The sequence below is a fragment of the Pseudopipra pipra genome, chromosome W (assembly GCF_036250125.1).
Source record: "Pseudopipra pipra isolate bDixPip1 chromosome W, bDixPip1.hap1, whole genome shotgun sequence".
Taxonomy (NCBI): Eukaryota; Metazoa; Chordata; class Aves; order Passeriformes; family Pipridae; genus Pseudopipra; species Pseudopipra pipra.
Window position 1 is genome coordinate 889,152 of NC_087580.1, and position 20,077 is coordinate 909,228.

At 34.7% G+C, this 20,077-nt stretch overlaps 1 protein-coding gene and 1 long non-coding RNA gene across 3 annotated transcripts in view; one reads left to right on the forward strand and one right to left on the reverse strand.

The window, feature by feature from the left end:
* The window catches only part of LOC135405804 (uncharacterized), a 369,333-nt gene that overhangs the window by 249,071 nt on the left and 100,185 nt on the right, over nt 1-20,077 (forward strand). The gene's annotated exons all lie outside the window — the stretch shown is intronic.
* The window catches only part of LOC135405953 (dynein axonemal heavy chain 5-like), a 28,936-nt gene continuing 8,859 nt past the window's right edge, over nt 1-20,077 (reverse strand). Inside the window, exons 4-17 of the mRNA XM_064640466.1 lie at nt 15,364-15,607; nt 14,224-14,338; nt 13,598-13,788; nt 12,579-12,700; nt 11,990-12,139; nt 10,121-10,366; nt 8,598-8,817; nt 7,758-7,963; nt 7,219-7,422; nt 6,415-6,630; nt 5,371-5,583; nt 3,899-4,051; nt 1,817-2,048; nt 1-473 (exon numbers count right to left, since the gene is read on the reverse strand). Coding sequence (XP_064496536.1) covers nt 322-473; nt 1,817-2,048; nt 3,899-4,051; nt 5,371-5,583; nt 6,415-6,630; nt 7,219-7,422; nt 7,758-7,963; nt 8,598-8,817; nt 10,121-10,366; nt 11,990-12,139; nt 12,579-12,700; nt 13,598-13,788; nt 14,224-14,338; nt 15,364-15,607 — 2,664 coding nt within the window. The 3' untranslated portion in view covers nt 1-321. The remainder of the gene's footprint in view (nt 474-1,816; nt 2,049-3,898; nt 4,052-5,370; nt 5,584-6,414; nt 6,631-7,218; nt 7,423-7,757; nt 7,964-8,597; nt 8,818-10,120; nt 10,367-11,989; nt 12,140-12,578; nt 12,701-13,597; nt 13,789-14,223; nt 14,339-15,363; nt 15,608-20,077) is intronic.

Below are 20,077 nucleotides of genomic sequence, written 5' to 3' on the forward strand. Positions count from 1 at the left end.
TTAACAACATTCAAATCAATTAATCTTTATTCAAGGTAGAATTAAGCACACAGGAGGACTGTTTATGCACATTTAGGAGACAGGAACACTAAATATTTGTCATGATTTGTCAAAGACATCAAACATAATATCACTCTAAGATTTAGCATTTATAAGCCTATTGTAGAGTTTTATTGAGAACAATTTTGTAAAACTATCATAATGGAGTCTGTGCCTTAGAAATAATACTTTTAGAAGTGTTCAATTGTATATCTAACTACAGATTGATCTTTACATTTAAAAACAGAAAAGAACTCTTGGAAACTTTTTTTTTCTTTAACGTTACTTGACATCACACAGAAGTGCTACTCCACGCAGTACCCAGTGCTCTGGAGGCTGACGAGTTTTAAGATCTATAGCAGCAATGTAATTCACATCTGTTCGACTGGTCTTTTTGTAGACTGGACATGAATACAAATGTGGATCTTTTGCAGCTGAAAAGACAGAAGAGACATAAAAAGCAATTTAAACTAAGTTGACAAAACAGGACCCTAAGGGACTGGTCATAAGGCATATGGAAAACTGAGTCAAAGTTCAATAGACACTCCTCTCTATCAGCACCAAGAAACACTTTTACTGGATTCTCACACTTTTCATTACTGTGCTAATGCCAGCTGAAGGCCATATGTGGTTTGAAATTTCTGTAGGTTTGAGATTTAAAATCAGCACATAGGAATTCTATGTGGTAAGAAATGTAAACGGACTCACTAGAGTAATTAGTGTTCTTATTAGTTCAATCTTCCCACTGAACATTACTCCTTACCAATATATTATGTCAAAATAAAAAATGCCCTATTTTGAAATGCATGTAGTATTTGAGAATACAAGTCGTCAACTACTTCACTTCAGAATTAGAACAGTGGTCTAGTCAATAGTTCAGTACTTCAGTGTTCATTATTTAGTATCTTGGCTGCTGATCATGCCTTTTATAAAAGATCAACTATTCAAAATAGCATGTAACCAAGCATTGCTTTTAGAGGTGGAATGCTTTTCAACAGACTTTTCCAATTTTACCTTCTGTGGTGGATAGTTCTATCCTATTTTACATCCCTATTCAACAGCATTTCCTATTCTATATGGAAAAAACCACCACATTAACACAAATTACACATTTTCACATAACAGTACTGTCCTTCAGCCGCACAAGTTTCTTTCCCATTCTTACATTCATTTTTTGCCTCAAGGACAAAACATTTTCCACCACTTCACTCTACCTCTTGCTTGCCTCTGTTAGCTCAAAAGCAGTCTTATCCAGGAAAAAATGCATTTTTATTATATAACATGTTCTCTATAAACACCTTATATAGACATGTACAACCCCATGTATATCTTTTATGTTGTGTATACGTGGTTATATGTTTTGTATATATATATATATGTAACATTCATTTAGCATGTGAGAAAGAGATTATTTGGGTTTAGGTTACAGAGGCTACAGAGGTTACAGAGTTTATTTATATGAATGCTGATGTTCTAAATCTGGGTCACATATTGTCAACATGTACAGTTCACCTGTAAATGGGTTAAAAAGTTATTAACGCCATTAAGACCAGAAGGTATCTATCTAATTAGGGGGGAAAGTGCCCATAATCAATTACCAAGGAAGTCTGAAAGCACACTTTAAGTGGAAGATTGGGAAGACTTCCCATTGAAAAAGATTTTATATGTATACAATGAATAGCAACAGCATCATGAAATCCCTATAGCCCAAAAGATTTCCATGTAGTTAAATAATGAATTCTATCAAAATAACATCCTTTACAATACAATTACTTACTGTTATTCTCTGCATATATCCTTATAACCGGCATCATCTCAAAAAGCACCTTCGGTTTAGATTCAGTCAGTCTCATGTTTCTTCTGTCCCAGCCAGCTCCCTCCAAATACAGCCCATACACATAGACACCTTCCAAAGGAGGGCTTGTGATATCATCCTTCATCCATTTAGTGACTTCATTGCACAGCACTACAGTGTCAAGAGCCCATCCTTTGTTAGCCCTTGTTATTTCCTGCCCAATCCAGACAAAAGTTAGAAGGTTACATTTTCGCATATGCACAGAGCCATTTTCCCCACCAATTATATTGTATGGTCATAACCTATCCTCTTCTGTACAAAAACTCCAACTTTTTATAATATTCATGTTTACAGCGATTTGACTTGTCTCTGAGGTACTGATGGTATGGCACTACAAAAAAAGCTTTCAGTACTTTATCTACTATATTTCATTTTCAATCTTTCTATTATATACAATACTTTAAGATTGTACTAAGTAATAACACAACCACTGAATGCCAAAGGTAACCACATCTTGTGAATATTAAAATTTCACAGATTTGATGAGATGAGAAAACATTAACTGCATGTGCAAAGTAAAATATATTTTCTGGGGTTACCTTTCCTTTCCTGCACCTGCACTAAGTGAATTCTTATTAATGAGCTTACTCAGCTCTAAAGCTATGCAAAAAAAAAAAAAAAAACCCACAAAAAAAACAGAGAACACTTGAAGATAGAAATGCTTAAGATTTAACATATACCTCAAATTTAGTCTATTAGTTAATGCACTGGAAAAGACTCAGTTCCCAGTTGCCCAAGTCCTTACTATCCCATGTCACTAAGTTATGGCAAACCAAAGTTTCATCCCAGTCTTGTAAATGTTTTCCAAGATCTTTGTTGGAAGTAATGGGAATTAATGTTTCCCCCTTATTGCAGTTAATTAGATGCTTTAAAAGAACAGAAGATTTATAGTTAATGAGCATTCTAGCTCTTCATCTTTCTCATTTCTATTTGTTTCACCACATAGCAATGCCCAGAAGGTCACTTTGGTATTTACTTGGGATATTAGGTTGTTATGTATCCACAGTCTCTTTTTATGGAACCAGAAAGTTCTGTAGATTCCAGCTCTTTCAAATCCTTCTACTAAACCTTTTCCACAAGCTTGGGTGCAAAAAAAATTTGTGGTTTAGGACTGCTTACTCAAAAGAAATATCTTGTTACATAATTCCAAGGCTATTCCTGCAATTTTAACACAAGTCACCAATCAGAACTTCAGATTACACTACTCAGATCTCAGCCTAAGAGGGGAGATTTTTCCTTCTCCACAAATCTTCATTCTCTCCTCCAAAAGTTTGGGGGTTTTCCCTGAGATCCCATTATATTCCTGCCTGAGTATTCTTTTCCGTTCACATACTCCAGACGCTTATTGTCTCCAATATGTCCCTTTATGCTGACCAACACAGGTATTTATTGCTTCCTTTTAATGTAAAAAGTAGTCCATTTGTCAAATGCAACTAGCGTGCTGAACAACCAACACAATCACCAAGCTGACAGCCATATGTACATTATCAAATACATCAAATCTCATATCCACTAATAAAGTCTTTCCCAGTTTGTGAAAAGATTTCCCTTCTATAGTTCAGCTACTGAACTATAGAAGGGAAATGTAAGATGAATTGGGATGAGTTTTTCTGCCCTATCTCCAGCCAGGTAAGTATTGAACACAGAGCAAAAAAGAAGGGGAAAAAAAAGGGGGAGGGAAATAAATGGTTTAACACTCATTTTCAAGGATACTTCAATGGAAACATGAGACAATCATTCTCCATAATGATGTAAGGTAGCCCCTACTTATTTGGGTCTTGGTCAATGCAGAAGTATATTTTAACATGTTAGTGGTTGAAATACTGAAAAAGTACGTGCAAAGGAAGAACAGTTCACTCAGGAAATGTTAAGATAGTCACGTATCTTCCCTGTTGACATGATGGAGTCACGTGTTTTAATTCATCTTTTATCACACAATATATTTTATTTTTAAAAGTATGTAAAAAAATATATAAGCAGAATGAGACTTCAAACCCACTTTACCTGCCTCATTGCAGTTAAAAATCCCTGAGGATTAAAAAACCCTGCCATCCAGAAACAGTTTGGTCGACTTTCAAAAATCCACTTGTAAAACTGGTGATTTCTTTCTAGAAGCTCAGTAAACCAGAAACCAAGAGTACTGGAAGCCCAAGATGCCTAAAAACAGTAAACATCTTTTAAAATAGCATATTCATGTCAAGAAAAGATAACTCCTCACATGGTAGTAAACAACATAATATTAGCAAGGGATATTTGAAGATCATCTTTCATATCTTGACTTTTAACCTGATGCTTAAATATTGCATCCTACTGAAACCCGAAGCAAAGTCTTTCTTTCTTCAAATTCATGCCTACTATTCCATTTACACATGCATAATGCTCTCCATAGTAATTGTTCATTTTATTACATTTTTGGAAAATTAGATAGCTGTTTAAACTAGGAAGAAAAATAGTATACATGCCTTTTTAATCCCAAGATCAATAAATCAAGATAACATGATTTCTGCCAAAACTGTTCTGGTTTTTTATTCCTCTGAAAAAAAAGCTAGGGAAAATTGATCTCAGACAATGTGGAGATATCAGGTTTGTCTCTTTGAATAGTTGTGCTGTGAAGCATCTGCTTTAGTCCAGGTTTTGTACCACGAGAACACTTTGTGAGTAAAAACAAACAATGAAAAAACCTCCCCGTTTTTCTTTCCATCAGTTGCCATCAACAGCTCTAGCTGTCCCTGAAAATAGTTTCTGAGAGTTGGAATTGTCTAGTCTGGAGAAGAAAAGGTTCAAAGGAGATATTATAAATATTTATACCTCGTGTGCAGAGAATGGAAGAACATGAAGCCAGATCCTTGTCAGTTATAGAAGAAAAGGTAGTAGGCACAAGATGATATGTCAGAAATTCCATTTAAACCTAAGGGTTTTTTTAATTTGGTTGGCTGGTGGCTGGTTGGTTGGTTGGTTTTTACTGTGAATGTGATCAAACATTGGAATAGGTTGCCCAGAGAGATTGTGGACTCTTGATTCTGGAGACCCCTGAGAAACCTGCTTTAATTGACCCCACTTTCACAAGTGTGGTCCTTTCCAGTGTCTACTATTCTGTGATGATATGACTACAAGTCTTAAACTCAAAGAATAGCACCAGTGTAGTCCACTAATGTGGGTGCTATGTTTTAAAATCCATCATCACATTTTAAATTACTCTCTTCTCTCTAGCTTTTTATCCTGTCAACATGCAACAGGCTGTTAAAATGGGAAATACCTGCAAACCCCACATTCATTTCTACTTTTATAAATGAAAGACGGCTTGCTTTGACTGTGTTTATTTTAGCACAAAATCTATTCCAGCAGTTTCACAGTTCTGGTTAACACTGTTTTAAAATACAGATTGAAAAAAAGTATTTACTATAAGTCTAACAGTTTAACCTAGCTCTTCAGAAATAGGGTTTTTTTTCTTTTCATAACAAGTGATGTACACGTACTTTTTTCCAGCTAGCAGGAATCCTTCCATCATACATGCAGTCTAAAGCATCCCTCAAATTTTCACTCATAACGATTGTCCCATCAATGGCAAGTTTTAGATCAGTCAGAGTGCTTCTCACTAAAGAAATAACTCTCTGCATTTGTTCAATCTCCTGTCGCAAAAATATGTTCATAGGCTGAAAAGGTCCCATGTTCTTTAGTTTTTCTTTTACCTGTAGGTAGAAAATCAAAGATCCTTCAATAAAAGTGAAAAAAACAAAGTTGGCCTTATGTCAAGATTAGGCACTAGTATGATTTTTAGGATGTAACACTTTTATTTATGGACTTAAATGGTCAGTTTGGCACCTCCCTTGAATTCTCTGCAAGACAGAAATACAGGATTTGTTCAAGAGAAATCTAGGATGATGAGATTGGCTGTGGTTTTAGTCTAACTCATGATTTAGTCTGTATATCATTCTATGAGCTAATCTCATTTAAAAAGCATGTGGGCTGTTAACCCTATTTCAAGGCATTCAGATGTAATTCCAAAAGACAGTTCCAAGGTTCACTTCACACAAGCCAATCAGGAGTAATTGTCCCAGCTACTTTGCCTCAACATAGTAGCACTATTAATCAGCAATGCCTGGGAATTATCACATTACCAGGCAGTTTTGTATTCTAACCAAACTCACTGATAAATTTTTAATTAAAAGTTAGTAATGTTAACAAATTAACAACTGCATGAACATAACTAGAAATTTTATAGTGTCAATAACCTCAGTCAAAAGCTGATGATTCTACCTCCTCTATAGTACAAATGACAACATAGGCATTAAATGGTTTAATATTTCTTAAAAAGTTCTTACAAAGGCACTTCAGTCCACATTTAGTGATCTCATTATAAACATTAAGAGTCTGGTCAGACTTCTCTACAGCATATTTTGGAAGTATTGCCTGTATGAATGAATTCAAACATGTTTTAAAAAAAGTTGTTTGGTTTTTCTTTTTTTATCCATAAAAAGCAAGATGAAGCAAATGTTTTTGACAGGATTTCATTAACTCACTTCATATGGCACATAATCAGCAGGAAGCTTTTCCAGCATATCATCAGCCAGTCTGGCTACAACTGCCTCTCGAGTTTCACCTCCTCCACCAGAGCTATCTTTAGGCTGGATACTGAGGATGGTGTCCAATACATCTTTGGAAACTTTACTTTGGTAAGTGATATCTGCATTGGGGTGCAAACCAAACACCTCGGGTGTGTCATAAGCAGGAAAGCTCTATATAGTAAAATATAAGAAGAGCACAACTGGATATGGATTTATAAGTTAATCAAAAAAAATTCCCCCCCCAAAAAAAATCCCAAACAAACAAAAAAACAACATAGAGCAAAACCAAATAACAAACAGAAAAAAACCCCCTTACATTGTAAAGTAAGCTAGATTTCTTCAGTCTTAGGGAAATAACTTGCCGTGGTCTATTTGTTGTGTCACAGCCCAAATCACACCAAACAAATTCAGTTTTAACATCCATGTGCTATTTTAATAGTAAGTTTTTTCTTTCATATATCTACATCTTTTATTTCTGTGAGGTTATACGCAATGTCTGGACTCCATTTTTACCCTCTTCAATAACTGTGTGCCTCTAGATAAGTCACTCAATCAAACCACAGGAAAAAGAAAATATTCCTGTCATGACGACGATAACATTGATCAAAACAATTAGTTGTCACTAATAGATATGCAGAATGCTAGAAATCAATGCAGAATCCATGAATAAAAGACAAAATACAGGCACTCAGAAGAAAAGAAAAAATACAGGGAATCAGAAACTCATGAGAAACAAGTGATTAGCTTTGATTTACCAACCTGTATGTACTGAAGGTATTGATCCACCATAGTACATTTAGGTATGCTGTATCCTTTGTAGAAGCTGAATTCCTGATTAAATGTATTTTCATTGAACCAAACCTTTACAAAGGTGTTCATGAGTCTTTTGTCATAGTCATCTGTCACACGACCACCATACTGGATCTCACCTATCATGTAACAAACAGTATTCCAGGAGATCCCCTGAAAAGAGTATTTTAAATACAGTCACCCATTTTTAACTAATTGATGCAATTAGCATTGAAAAGGTCTGTACTTCTAAGATTTATATTTCTGAGATGGCTGGGGGGGTGGGTTTAACATACAGGTTAATATAGAAATTTAAGGTGCACTGGATTAAAAATCTAATTTAAGTCTGCTGCCCTAATACACGTACACTTGGAATACTAAATGTTTATGGGGAAAGAAAACAAGTTAAAATCATGCTTGTATTTCAGTTATTAGGAAGCATTTATATCCATTCCACTACTATAAAGATCTATCATTTTAATATACCTTCCCCACAAAAGCATTCATACCTTCTTGGTATCCATGCGATTCAAGTGGTTCTGAATGAAGCGCACAGTAGCATTGAAATCAGCTTGATTAAACTCATAGGGTATATTCCAACCTAGAGATCCAAACTTGCGCCTTTCTTGAACAGTGGAGTGTAGAAAGGCTACAGCATACAACATTGGTTTCCATTGTACCATTTTACTGGAATCTAGTAAATCCTGGCTGACACCTATTGATTGTAAATGGACTTAATAAGAATCACAGTGATAGTCCTTTTTGAAACTACTTCAAATCAGTGCTAAAATCTCACTCTAGAGATCTTAAGTTGGCTCCCTGCCTCTCCCAAGAGTCTAATTATTGTCCCACAAAGTGTTCTATGCTGGGGACAGTTTATAGCATGTTATTAAGTTGCTCAAATTAAAAGAGTAAACTTCAGGGTAAAAAACCCACAATTTACTAATAGCTGAATTCACATAAAGTTGCTTTCCACACAGACTCTTTGTCCTTTGCTTTATGTAATGTAAAGAGCACTTGATTGCCAGCAAATATTAACACATCATTTTTCTGCCAAAAGACAGAAGAAGACCAAAGATTCGAACACTTTGAACTAAGATTCTAGAAGCCAAAATTTGAGAAAAGAAAAAGCATTTCCTGTTTTGCTGTCCAATTAGCTCTGGCAACAGAACTTCAGCAGACCTTCTCTTCTTAATTTTCAGAACTTCCAGCTCAAAACAGGGATCAAGATATGTGCTGGCATAATTGTGATCAGTCCCTCATATTAGCTTATATTGGTTGTAACATGACCACACAAAAATACCAAAGTCCAAAATTTGGTTTTAAATCGCTGCCATTCTAGCACTCACCACCATATGTTCTCTTTAGCCCAGCTCTGAGCCCTTGCGGTGGTTCATTGGTAAACTTAATAGACATTTGAAGTAGGGTGATGGGGAACCGTTTGTGAATGTCAGTTGTCAGCCATAGTCGAAAGCTTTCATGGACATTCTCTGTCTCTATTAGAGTGTCCATCAGCTCATCCAAAAAGTCAAGTCCAAGGTGGCAGTTTTGCAGAAGTGCCCAACCTCCCTAGTTTAAAACAACAAAATATGAAGTTATCAACATTGTTCACAAACTGAAATCACCCTTTGTGAGCTAAGATGCAGGCTTTTCCTTCTGGAGGTGGTGTTAGCTTATTTGTTTTTTTCATGTAAAGAAGTGGTCCTTAGTTGTCCCATCTGCTCTTCTCAAGAAATCTCTACCTTTTCCATGTCAGTACATTTAAAACATACCTTCCCATGACTATACTGCTGATAAACACTGATAAATTTTGGCTTACATATGGGGTAGTAGCTCCATAGAGGAAGCTGCTAAACCTTGTTCTTCACAAGGGTACCAGGCTTGGAAAATAGCCACATATACATACTTAATTAATCTATTGTTATCAATCAATAGGTATCAAACTTTCTCATATGAATTCCCATACTACATATAGACATCTCATATACCTCTTCATTAAGAGGATATGTGAGACAATGAGGGAAAATAACTGCATTTCTCTTAACTAAACAAAAGGTGCTCCTCCTCCCTATTTTTGAATGAGTTTCTTTTCATCTGATCTGCTAATTAGCTCTTTATGAGGAGTCGTCAAACAAGAACCAAGTTGTCAAGAGGCAAAAGTCAAAGAAAAATAGGTTATACAGACGGGGAAGAAGCTCATAACACAAGAGTGTAAGAAACTTAATTTTTTCACATCAGCAGGCCCAGCAGTACTATCACCTGAGGGGCAAAGCATGCTAAATTGGAACATCTCACCTTTTCTTTCTCATACAGATAATTTTGTTCTTTAATTGCTCCACGTTTCACTTGTAAAATGCCTGTGCTACCAGATGGGCCCTCCCAAGTACAAATCCAGACTACAGCAATACAAAATATTTTGCTACACAACCTTGTTTTTCTCAAGTTTATGTAGCTATCAATAGTATATTTGAAATTAATTTTCTCGATTTAACAAAATGCATTTGTATTAGTAAAAATACAAAACAAAAAATGTTCTGAAGTGCTTGCTCAAGAATACTTACTAGTCATGTAACCAAAAAAAAAAATCAATTCAACTACGTTTATCAGTCAGCAATCTACAACAAAAACTCTATTTTATATGCAAAACACTCCATTTTCAATGAAAAACATCTGTATAGTATCAAAAAACTTGTTATGGCCAACTAAATGACTGAAAAGACAGTTTTATCACTTAAGACACTTATTTATATAAATAAATATAGGTTCTTGCATTAGCATTAACTACCCACCAAACAACCTTATTTCATGACAGGATTTTTATTTCTAAGTGTTTAATACAGCTACAAAAAGCATTCAGATTTTTGTCACTTACATGAGCCATTGTCTGCTGTAGAAGTTTACGAGCATGGATTTCTTGTCCCTGGCCCATGGAAACACAGCACGTTTCTGTCTTTAGTCTTTTTCCCAGAGCAGTAATTGAGTCCGTAGGATCAGAGCCCATGGAAAGAAAGCAAATGAGGGGAGTACGTGGATCTGACTCTTCCCATGTTTTCTCCAAATCCAAGATGACTCCCTCTGCGTATTTCTCACCCATAGTTTCAGTGATGTATTTTCTTGCCTATATTAAAAAGGGCAAATTTAAACTGTGACCTAACCATTTAATAGTTTTCTTCCCAGTGTAAACCAATAAGTCAGTTGAAGAGCAAAGACTGATAAAAATTTATACCAGAAATAAAAATATGCAACAAGTTTATTTTTACATGTCAATACATCATACTGTCTTTGATGGTGTTATTTCTTACAGCATTATAAGACCAGTTAAAATTTTAAAAATAATTATTATATTACAAATATCTGCATGTATTGTTATAGGTAATACCTATAATTACACTATAAAAAAAATAACCTCTCTAAAACTTCAGAAAAAATTAATTTTTTTACATATCATATCTCCATTAGACAGTGTGACTCCTAGCCTTCAAATCTAGGAAAAAAGGAGGAAAGCATTAAAGATGGGTTTCAAAGCTGTTAAGCCTTTTCCACCTTCATGGTTAAACAAACAACGAATTAACAGTAGTAATGATGAAAATAACTATCAGTAAGTAAAAGATCCAGAGGAACAGGTGAAGACCATCTCTTTTATTTCTTTTTGATTTATCTTTAGAAGTTTTAGATTATTGTTCTTTCTTTTCTGAGAAATAAGAAAGGCTCATTCAAACAGTTTTGAGATGATCTTTCTTGTACTCTTTCCCACTACAATGCTTTCATCTTGGATAAATCTTCCCCTTAATACCTCTGGGTTATTTCTCAGAGACAAAAGATATTCAGCATTAAGCATTTGATGAACTATCAGCTTTCATAAAATTGTAAGATGAAAGTGTATCTTGTTCCCATTAACAGTAGTGAGGAACTAATTTTGCATGATCTGTTTCAGTCATATAGCACACATCATAGAGATATTCTTTAGACAGTACTGTTTAACCTACTGACTTCTCTTCCTATGGGATTTTTGTGAATCCAATCACAATGTCTAAAGATGTGCATCCATAAAATTAATACCACGCTTTTACTGATGCATTCCAATTTCAATAATTTGTCATTAATTGCTCTGAATTGCCAGGAATTCAATTGTTTTTTTCTTTTGCACTGGAGATAAAGATTAAAAATAGGCTCCTAGAAGTTGATTTTTCTTTAAAATAGTCTGTTTAATAACCTTCAGTTTTATACTTATCTTCTTTTTAAATAGATGGCTTTAAATTAAAAATTTCAAACAGACTTTAATACAGATTTTTCCAAAATGGGTCTAATTCTTCCATGCCGGAAATGGTTCCTCAATTAAATTGTTTTCATGTTTCCTTTTCCCTCAGACAACTGAGTTCACTAAAATATTTTACTTCAGCCTAACAAGGGGACACTTCTAAAATTCCAGGGAGTAAGCAAGGACACTGAAAAGTACCTTCTGAACTGATAAAGAGATCTGGATAAACACATGTGACTCCAGCAGAAATCCTATTCCACAGTGAAATCATTGGATAATATTTGTTCAATTCATTAGAATAACTTTGCTAATGCTGCCCTTGTAATAAATGCATAAATTTTCTAAAATGAATTTCAGAAAACGCAACGTAATGGTCCATTACAGGAAGGTGCTTAGCATTACATAAAACAGCACTGAACTGCAATCTGGTAACTATTTATTCTAGTGATACCTAAATAGACCATGTTGGCTATATAAAAGTACCTGAGCTATGGTCCTGTCAGGACACCACGATCTGATAAGAAGAAGATGTCTGAAGCAGTCCAGAGATTGACCATAGCCACTGGGAACCAATTCTTCTTCGGGATTCTTACTATCAAACCAGATTTTCCACTGTTTCTCTTCACTGGAAATCTGCAGTTATGTCATCAAAGGAATAAGTCTCACTAAACAGACAAGTCATATTTGCACTGCCACTAGGTCACAAATTTTTAATGATAGTCAGAGACACATTATCCACACACAGACATTTGTTTAGCAATATTAGTACACAGGTTTAATAAGGCTATTAAAAATTATAGGATAAACTTCCAGGTTTTAAGTATGGAATTACAGAATGCAACAACACCTTTATGCATTCATGTTCTGAAAAAAAGAGCTACTACTCAGTATTTTTCATTACTTTTAACATATACCAAATGCTACTTACTTAGTTAGCTGCAATACACTCAGTGTCCGCTAAAACTGTTCATACAAGTGTTGAATTTACTGAACACCCTTTCCACCACATGGTTTGATCACTACCAGACAATCACTGTCAAACGAGAGATTAATTTTAAAAGCTCTTACATACTTGATCAAGAATATCTGAAAATTGTTCAAGTTTACTGAGCTCCACCAAGTTCAGCCAAGTCATATCCAGAATCCATTTAGCTGGCTTAGGAGGACAAGCTTTAAGGTCTAGAGAAGCACCACCTGCAAGAAATTGAACTTAGTTACAATTAGAACTGTTGGAGACACAAATACAAACAAACAAAGAAATAATAAATAAAATAAGACCTTTGGAAAATGTAAACTAGATACTACAAGACTATTTCACATGATTAAGCTTTCCCAAACTGGAGAAATATGACTTAATAACTAAGGAAGGTCATAAAGAAATTTCTGAGTTAGGTAATATGCAAAATTTACTTTCAAATCCTATGTTTCATCTAAATTTACATAATTTTTTAAAATCCAGAACAGCTTCTCATTACAAAATAAATCTATGTTTTACTGCAAAAGAATTAACTTGGCTTTGGGTTCATTTCAATGTTTTTTTCTTTGATTTTTTGTTGATGTAGATAATGCAACAACTTTGCCAATGTATACATTTGCCTTCCTTGAAATTCAACTGAAACTAAAAGAAAGCAAAAACAAAATAAAAGGAAAACACCAAACACAAGAATCCAGATTTTTAATCATGAGGTTACAAGGGTTTTCTACTTTATAAAATCACACCATATTTTATGAAGCAGAGTTTATAGTTTGGTTAATTTATAATATTTTCTTATATTATATACCTTAAATGTAGTCTTTCTTAACCAATTTACCTTTTGAGGCTTTACTGGTTTTTTTGTGCAATGTGCCTGGAAATAAATGCTTTTTGGGAAAAGATATTCCAAAGATATATTTATCAATATTCAGTGTGCTGCTATAAATTAGAACTACCATACAATGTTATCTGTCACCAGATCAGAAAGATAACCATGTATTCTTACAATTGACTGGCTTCTAATGTACAAAAGAAAGAAGCAGGTTGGCTTGGAGAAATAACCAAAGTTTTCTATAATAATATGTATGCTCTACTTAAAATTGTTCCATAGTTTCAACCTTTAATAAGTGTCAGAAATTCTTCGTGCTTCACTCTGTTTCTTTGTATATCAATCTTCAAAGTAAGCAATAATGTGAAGAGAAATTTATGCTCCTCATAGAGTCCTCGAGCAGTATATTTGAACACTTCATATGTCATATATTCAATAATATTAGTAATCCTCTTGCTGGTTATAGGGCTCTTGGTAGACCTGTCAGAAGAAAGGTCTGCAGTTGAATGTTTGCAGTTGCAAATGACAAAAAGCCATAGTTCTGTATTTTCAAAACATGAAAGATAACAGATCACAAGCATAAAATATCAGCAGCAAGCTAGCAACAACTTTCAGATTGAAGGAACAACAAAAAAAAAAATAATTTCTGATCAAGCCTTTTTGCATACCTGAAAATCAATGTAGTATAATAGTTTTTAACTGTCTAATGCCGAATTTTGAAGGACTGTAAGTACATTAGAAGATTCGTTGCCTTGGTAACTAACAGACGAAGTCTTATGGGTATTTAAACTGACAATTCATGGTCAAGACTGTAAGAAGCAAGTCTTCTTTCTGATATTAGCTTACAACAAATCTTTATTGTACTACAAGCACCTCCAGGACTGGGTAAATACAACTTATTGTTAGCTAAATTACCTGGCCAGGGAGCGGTCAAAAAGCCACAAAAACTGCCGAAGCGAAGTCTGATACATGACATTGACCATGCTCATCTCAGTAATAAGGAAGTACAAGATGCTTCCTCGAGTTGCAACTGAAAAAGAAAAGAAACAAGAATGTGTTCGAAGTAGAAATGCAGAGCAGAAAACTTTAGACCTCTACAACATGTACAGTGGGTTTAATACTAATGATAACGATAACTGAAGTTCCTTGAGTTATTGTATTCTTTACTGCATAGAAAAGCAATAAAATTATTCATTTAATCCTCATTTATACATCAGCAAAAAAAAATCTTTTCTGCAATTAATGCATACTATGTAAAGCCTAGTTTCAAATATGAGCATATCTGGAGAGCAGCTGGATGGTACACTGCAATGTTCAGATTGTCAGTAGAACATATAAAAATTATGGTTGTTTGAAGTACTGTTTGAATGTCCAAACAAATTTCTCTTTACAGACTTTTATAGGAGTCATGTAAAAGCCAAATGAACTATATTGATTTAACTTACCCAGCACTGATTTAACTTACTTTCAGTAGTCATTAGTTTTAAATACAAAGGTTTTACAAATTCTGCAAAGCTTTCTTATACACTAACTGTACCATTTCATACTTTCCCTAAAATGCAGGTAATTCCAGAGAGCTTTCCTTTTTTTCCTCCACTTTTTTCACATTTTCACCTGTCAGTTAAAATCCAAAAGACAGATGAAATGTGCTGACTGTAATAACTTATGGAGAAATGATGAAGCATTCATCAGAACAGATATAAAGAGGATTTACCAATATACTGGGCCTGTAAAAGAGTGTCAACATGTTGAACTCAAACATACAGTTACCTAAACACCCTAAAGACCAGCACACTTGTATATAGAGCAATGGGAAGTCTACAATGAGAATAGATCACTCCATTTTATAAATTCCACATGAACCTTAACATTGAATATTTTCTCCATGATCACGCAATATGACATTTCCTAGATACATTTTACTTATGGGAAAACAAAGATCCTTCCCACAAATTATGGTCTTCCTGATCTTATCCTACTGTTTCTCCTACTCTGAGTATTGATGTTTTAAATACGTGGTCAAGCCATTTGTCTTTCATCACTACCTTCACTCACCAGGTCTATACTCTTCACGGGCTGAGTTGATCTGTATTTCAGTTTCAGCAGAAGTTTGCAGTTTCTCTGTTACTTCTTCAGCAGTCTTCTTAGTGTCAGTCAATACAATTAGTAGACTCTCATCATCTGCCAGAGAACTTTTAGTGCTTGTAAGTCGGAACAAAAGGTTATCTTCTAGGTCCTTAATCCTCCTTTTGTTCATAGTCACATCTTCAATAAGATCAGTTCTTTCTTTCTCTAATTCCTATTGAAATACGTGGTAATATTTGGAAAACAGAAAATCAATCAAAAATAAAAGCAAAATAAAACAGTTTAAAAAATACTGATCCTACTAAAACAGTGTAAGTCAAGAGTAACTGCAATAATTTGGGGGTAAGAATTCCAGTGGTATTTCTGACACAAGGTCTATTACCAGGTTTCTGAACCGGCTACATAAGTAGGCATTAACAACTCTTTTCAATAAATACTATGGAACATCCTCATATCATGCCCTAAAAGAATAAGATGCTCAGAATAGTAATTGTTTTTCTTTCCTTTCTGTTTCAGAAAAGACAAGTGCAAAGACCTTTCCAGGTATAGGACTTTTTTTTTCCACTCCATCTGATCTCATCCTCATTTATGCCTTGTTTTTTAATCAGCATATTGAAAATTTAGTCTCAGTTACAATGGCCATCCTAAGTCATCAAATTAAGCAGCAAATATTTCAAAAAGTGCCTCTGAAAATATTCTTCCATCAAACAGGGATGATGGAAGCCTTTCACTAAAATGCTTCATTGATTAAGAAAATATGTAGAACGTAAGTGTTTATTTGATTATTTTTTATAATATAGTCTGTGTGGTTTATGTACCTAGTTTGTTTTCCAGTGCTCTTATATAAAAGATGGACACCTGTTAATCAACAGTTTCACATTAAAAAAAACACCAAACCTGTTTGAAATATCTAAAAAAAAATATTCTTCACAGATAATAGTCCTTTCAGTTCATTCTTATAATACTTTTTAAATTAACCTTTAAAAACTTATTACAAATTAATTGCTCAGAGATAAAAATCCTCTATTGAAATATTACAAAATGTTTCAATACATTACAGTGAAATAAAAAGAAAGAATAGAGACCGGATGGGTTAAGAGTCTTTATAAGATATGAATCAGCAGTAAGTGAGCCAGTTGGTAGAAATATTGGCTATGTCTACAGAAGTACTCCTTCTTTGTTTACAAAGGTCTGGTGAACAATTTGAACTAACTTGGAAGTTGTGTGTTCACCTTTGCCAAGTCCACTTCTGCACTGCTCACTGGCTGCTAATATTCCAAATAAACAGGGACAACACTAAGAAATACATAACCTCTCAAATAGCACTAGAGGCTTAATGGATCTGAGACCTCAGCAAGGCTTAAGGAAAGGGTTTATTCCCACATTTGAGTAGCCTTCATTTATACAGATTTGAAACACTGTTACAAGTTGGATATTGCTATTTTGTTTTCTCGCATTCCAAACTTGCGGTCTTCTCACCCTACATTCTCCTTACATTCCTAAGTAATTCAAGTATTCATTTCTTTCAAAGAATGTCCTTTTACCTTAAAAAGGAAATTAAGAAAAATCATTGTATTAGTATCAGATTTAGGGTTTTTTCTTGTCACTTGTACAAAAGGTACATTGAAACATCATCATCAGGTAGAAAATATTATTTTACAGTCATTATAGAATAATGTAAATGCCACATAACTTAAGAGATGTGCTTACAGATTCAAAAGATTCTGACAAAAACTGATGAAAACAGACAAGAAAACTACAGTTAACTGCATTTTAATCAACTGATGCCTTGTGAAACTAAAGAAAAACAGGTAACAATTTTAGGAAGCAAGACAAGCATCATGTAAGTTTGATGAATCAGAAACCTTTTTTTAAAAGTATAGTATTAAAAGAAAGTTAGCATCCAATTAAATATAATAATTAACATGCTGAGCCAAATTAAGTTTCACGTTTTGCTGAGTTCAGTTTAAAAGGTTAAACATACTTTGGAGTGCAATGCATTTTAAAAACTGAAAGCTGTTTTCCGCACAAGAAGAGCCTGAGAAACAAGTTGGAAACAGAATTAACAAACTAAAGTGAAGGATTCTTAGATGAGAACCTTAGTGAAAAAAATCCATCTATTAAGCTCTTAAAATACTTTTTGCAGATCAGAAAGTGGACACAGTTAAAAGTTTTCTTCGTAACTTCAAAAATTTCCAGTCAGAACAGCAAGGATGAAGAAAAACTAAGCCAAGTTGCCATGTACATAAATTTAAGGAACTTGCATCAAAGAGGCTGTTTTGAATCCGGCTTTATGGAATTCCTTTCACAAGCAGATGACATTTTACAGTCTGTAACAAAGTACGCTAGTTCTTGTTAATATCCATAAAATATAAAAGCTGCTAAATAGCTTATATCATTCTATCAAAAATGATTCACAAGTACAAGAATTTGTTCCTTACGAATCCTGAGCCTTTTTCCAGCACAGATCTTGAAATATGAATGTGAAAATTCAAAAACCCATAAACAGTTCTTGCATGTTATAACTCCACTACTAATCTGACATATCCATGACACTAAATAAAAAATTTTTTGTCAAATTTCTTAACAGCTAATGTATCAAAATAAGGATATCAATAAAATAACATGTTATACTACATTCAGACATATATCAAGTCTCTCAAATCCAATTATTCCATGAAATAGAGTATAATTAAATTTATACAGATGTGCCAGCTGCCCTTTGACCTTCTCATGCTTCACTCACATCTTGGAATTGGTTTAACATTCTGATAGAAGAGAAGAAATCAGTACCAGCATTCTTATCAGTAATCAATCAATTCTGTGAAATGTATTTGACACAGATTTTACTAATGAGCATACCAAACAACACAGTAGCAGATAGTTAGACTCTGCAGAAACTTCAAATGATGAGGTGTAAACACTCCTTTTCCTTCTTGCATGTCTAAATCTCATTCTTTCTAAGATCAGAACTGTATCAGAGACAGTGGAATGGCAAGAAGGATAGGAATGTGCATGCAAATCCTGAAGAACACTAATTTCAGAGAAATAATCTCTTTTTGGGATAGAATTTCCTCACATACATTCTAACACTGGATATCACAAAGCAGTGATACTGCTCAAATCATTTGGCAAACTGCCTCACAGCTAAACAATTCCATCACTTCCCTTCCAAAGGCTACAAAAGGTAGCAAGAATCCAGACACTTAAGAGAGGAATGCCCAAATTCCCAAAGATGCATAATTAGATACCACAGAAAAAAAGGTATTGGATCACAGGATATTTCAAATTGACTCTTCAGGAAACCTTGAACCACAGGATGTATGAACAGAGGCAAAGTAAACTGTAAAGTGGTACGTATATTCTATAGAACTCTCCCTTTCTGTCAGGCAGCCCACTTGTCATTTATCTAGCAAAAATATCCCCCAGGTGGTCTCAAACAAAACAGTAGTGAGTATACTACTCTGAGAATCTGGTTCAGAAAGCGTAGTATGTCCACTCATTAGACATTCCCTGTTAGTGGCAAAGAGACAGCCAGATAGTAGAATAATTTTAATTTGGAAGGCACCTACAGAAATTAGCTAGTTCAACCCCCTGCTCAAAGCATGTCGAATAATTCAGTTGCTCAGGGCAATGTCCAGTTGAGTCTTGAACCCTTCCAAGAATGGAAATTCCACAAAATCACACAGTAATCTGTTCTTGGATTCCTGGGTAATCTGTTCCTGGTTTTGACCGCTCTCAATGTAATTATTTTTTCCTGATATCTAATCAGAATTCCCCATGTACCAACTTGAGTCTGTTACTTCTCAGTCTATTGCTTTGCACCTCTGATAAAAGTCAAGCTCCTCTCTTTCTGTGTCTTCCAAGCAAGCATACAGAAACTGCAATGACTGGAGGAATTTGTTGATAAACTGACTTTCATCTGAAGGAATGTGCTGTATTGCAAGGCCCAAGAAGTGAAGTTTGGCATAAGGCTTTGTGAATATACACATCACAGCATGTTTCAGATAAACAGTGATAATTTCATTACATAGTGGGTTGTCAAGCTGTCAGTGGTTGAAGCAAAGCTGATGGTGCAATGAACCTGTCTGACAAAATATAGACCGTCACAGAATGAGTGTGATTTCTCTCATGAGATCCATGGACTGTTTGGGAATGAAATGCAACTACTTGACATGAACAAGATGACTGAGACCGTTAACGAGAAACATCTTACATTTGGCGAGGGGGGGAGGTGGTGCTGGAAGAACAAGAGAACCTCAACAAATGCCACACTAAGGGAACAAAGACATTCACCTCATTCCTCTCTAGTGAAGGTAGCCTGGAACTATTGCCAAAATCTTAGTAAATACACAGTCATAGTGTCTCCAACATTGCATGATTTTATAGCTACAGGGATTAGGTGTTCAGTAGTTTAAAAAATACCAATCAGCCTCTCTCCAGAACTGCTGGTGGCATGTTGATTGGGATTGTCATCCTGAAATTGGACTTCCTCAACTAATATATCTGCATAGTCAAAATCAGTAGGTTTCCCCTTGGAGCAAGAAAGTAGCTAAGTCTAAATCCTTTTCACCAAAAGGTTGGTGACACCAACTATCCATGGTTATGTTGCCCTGAGCTCCACAGTGTGTAGACAGAAGAACATCAGTTTTTATTCTAAGCCCTTTTCCTTTTCATAGGCCAT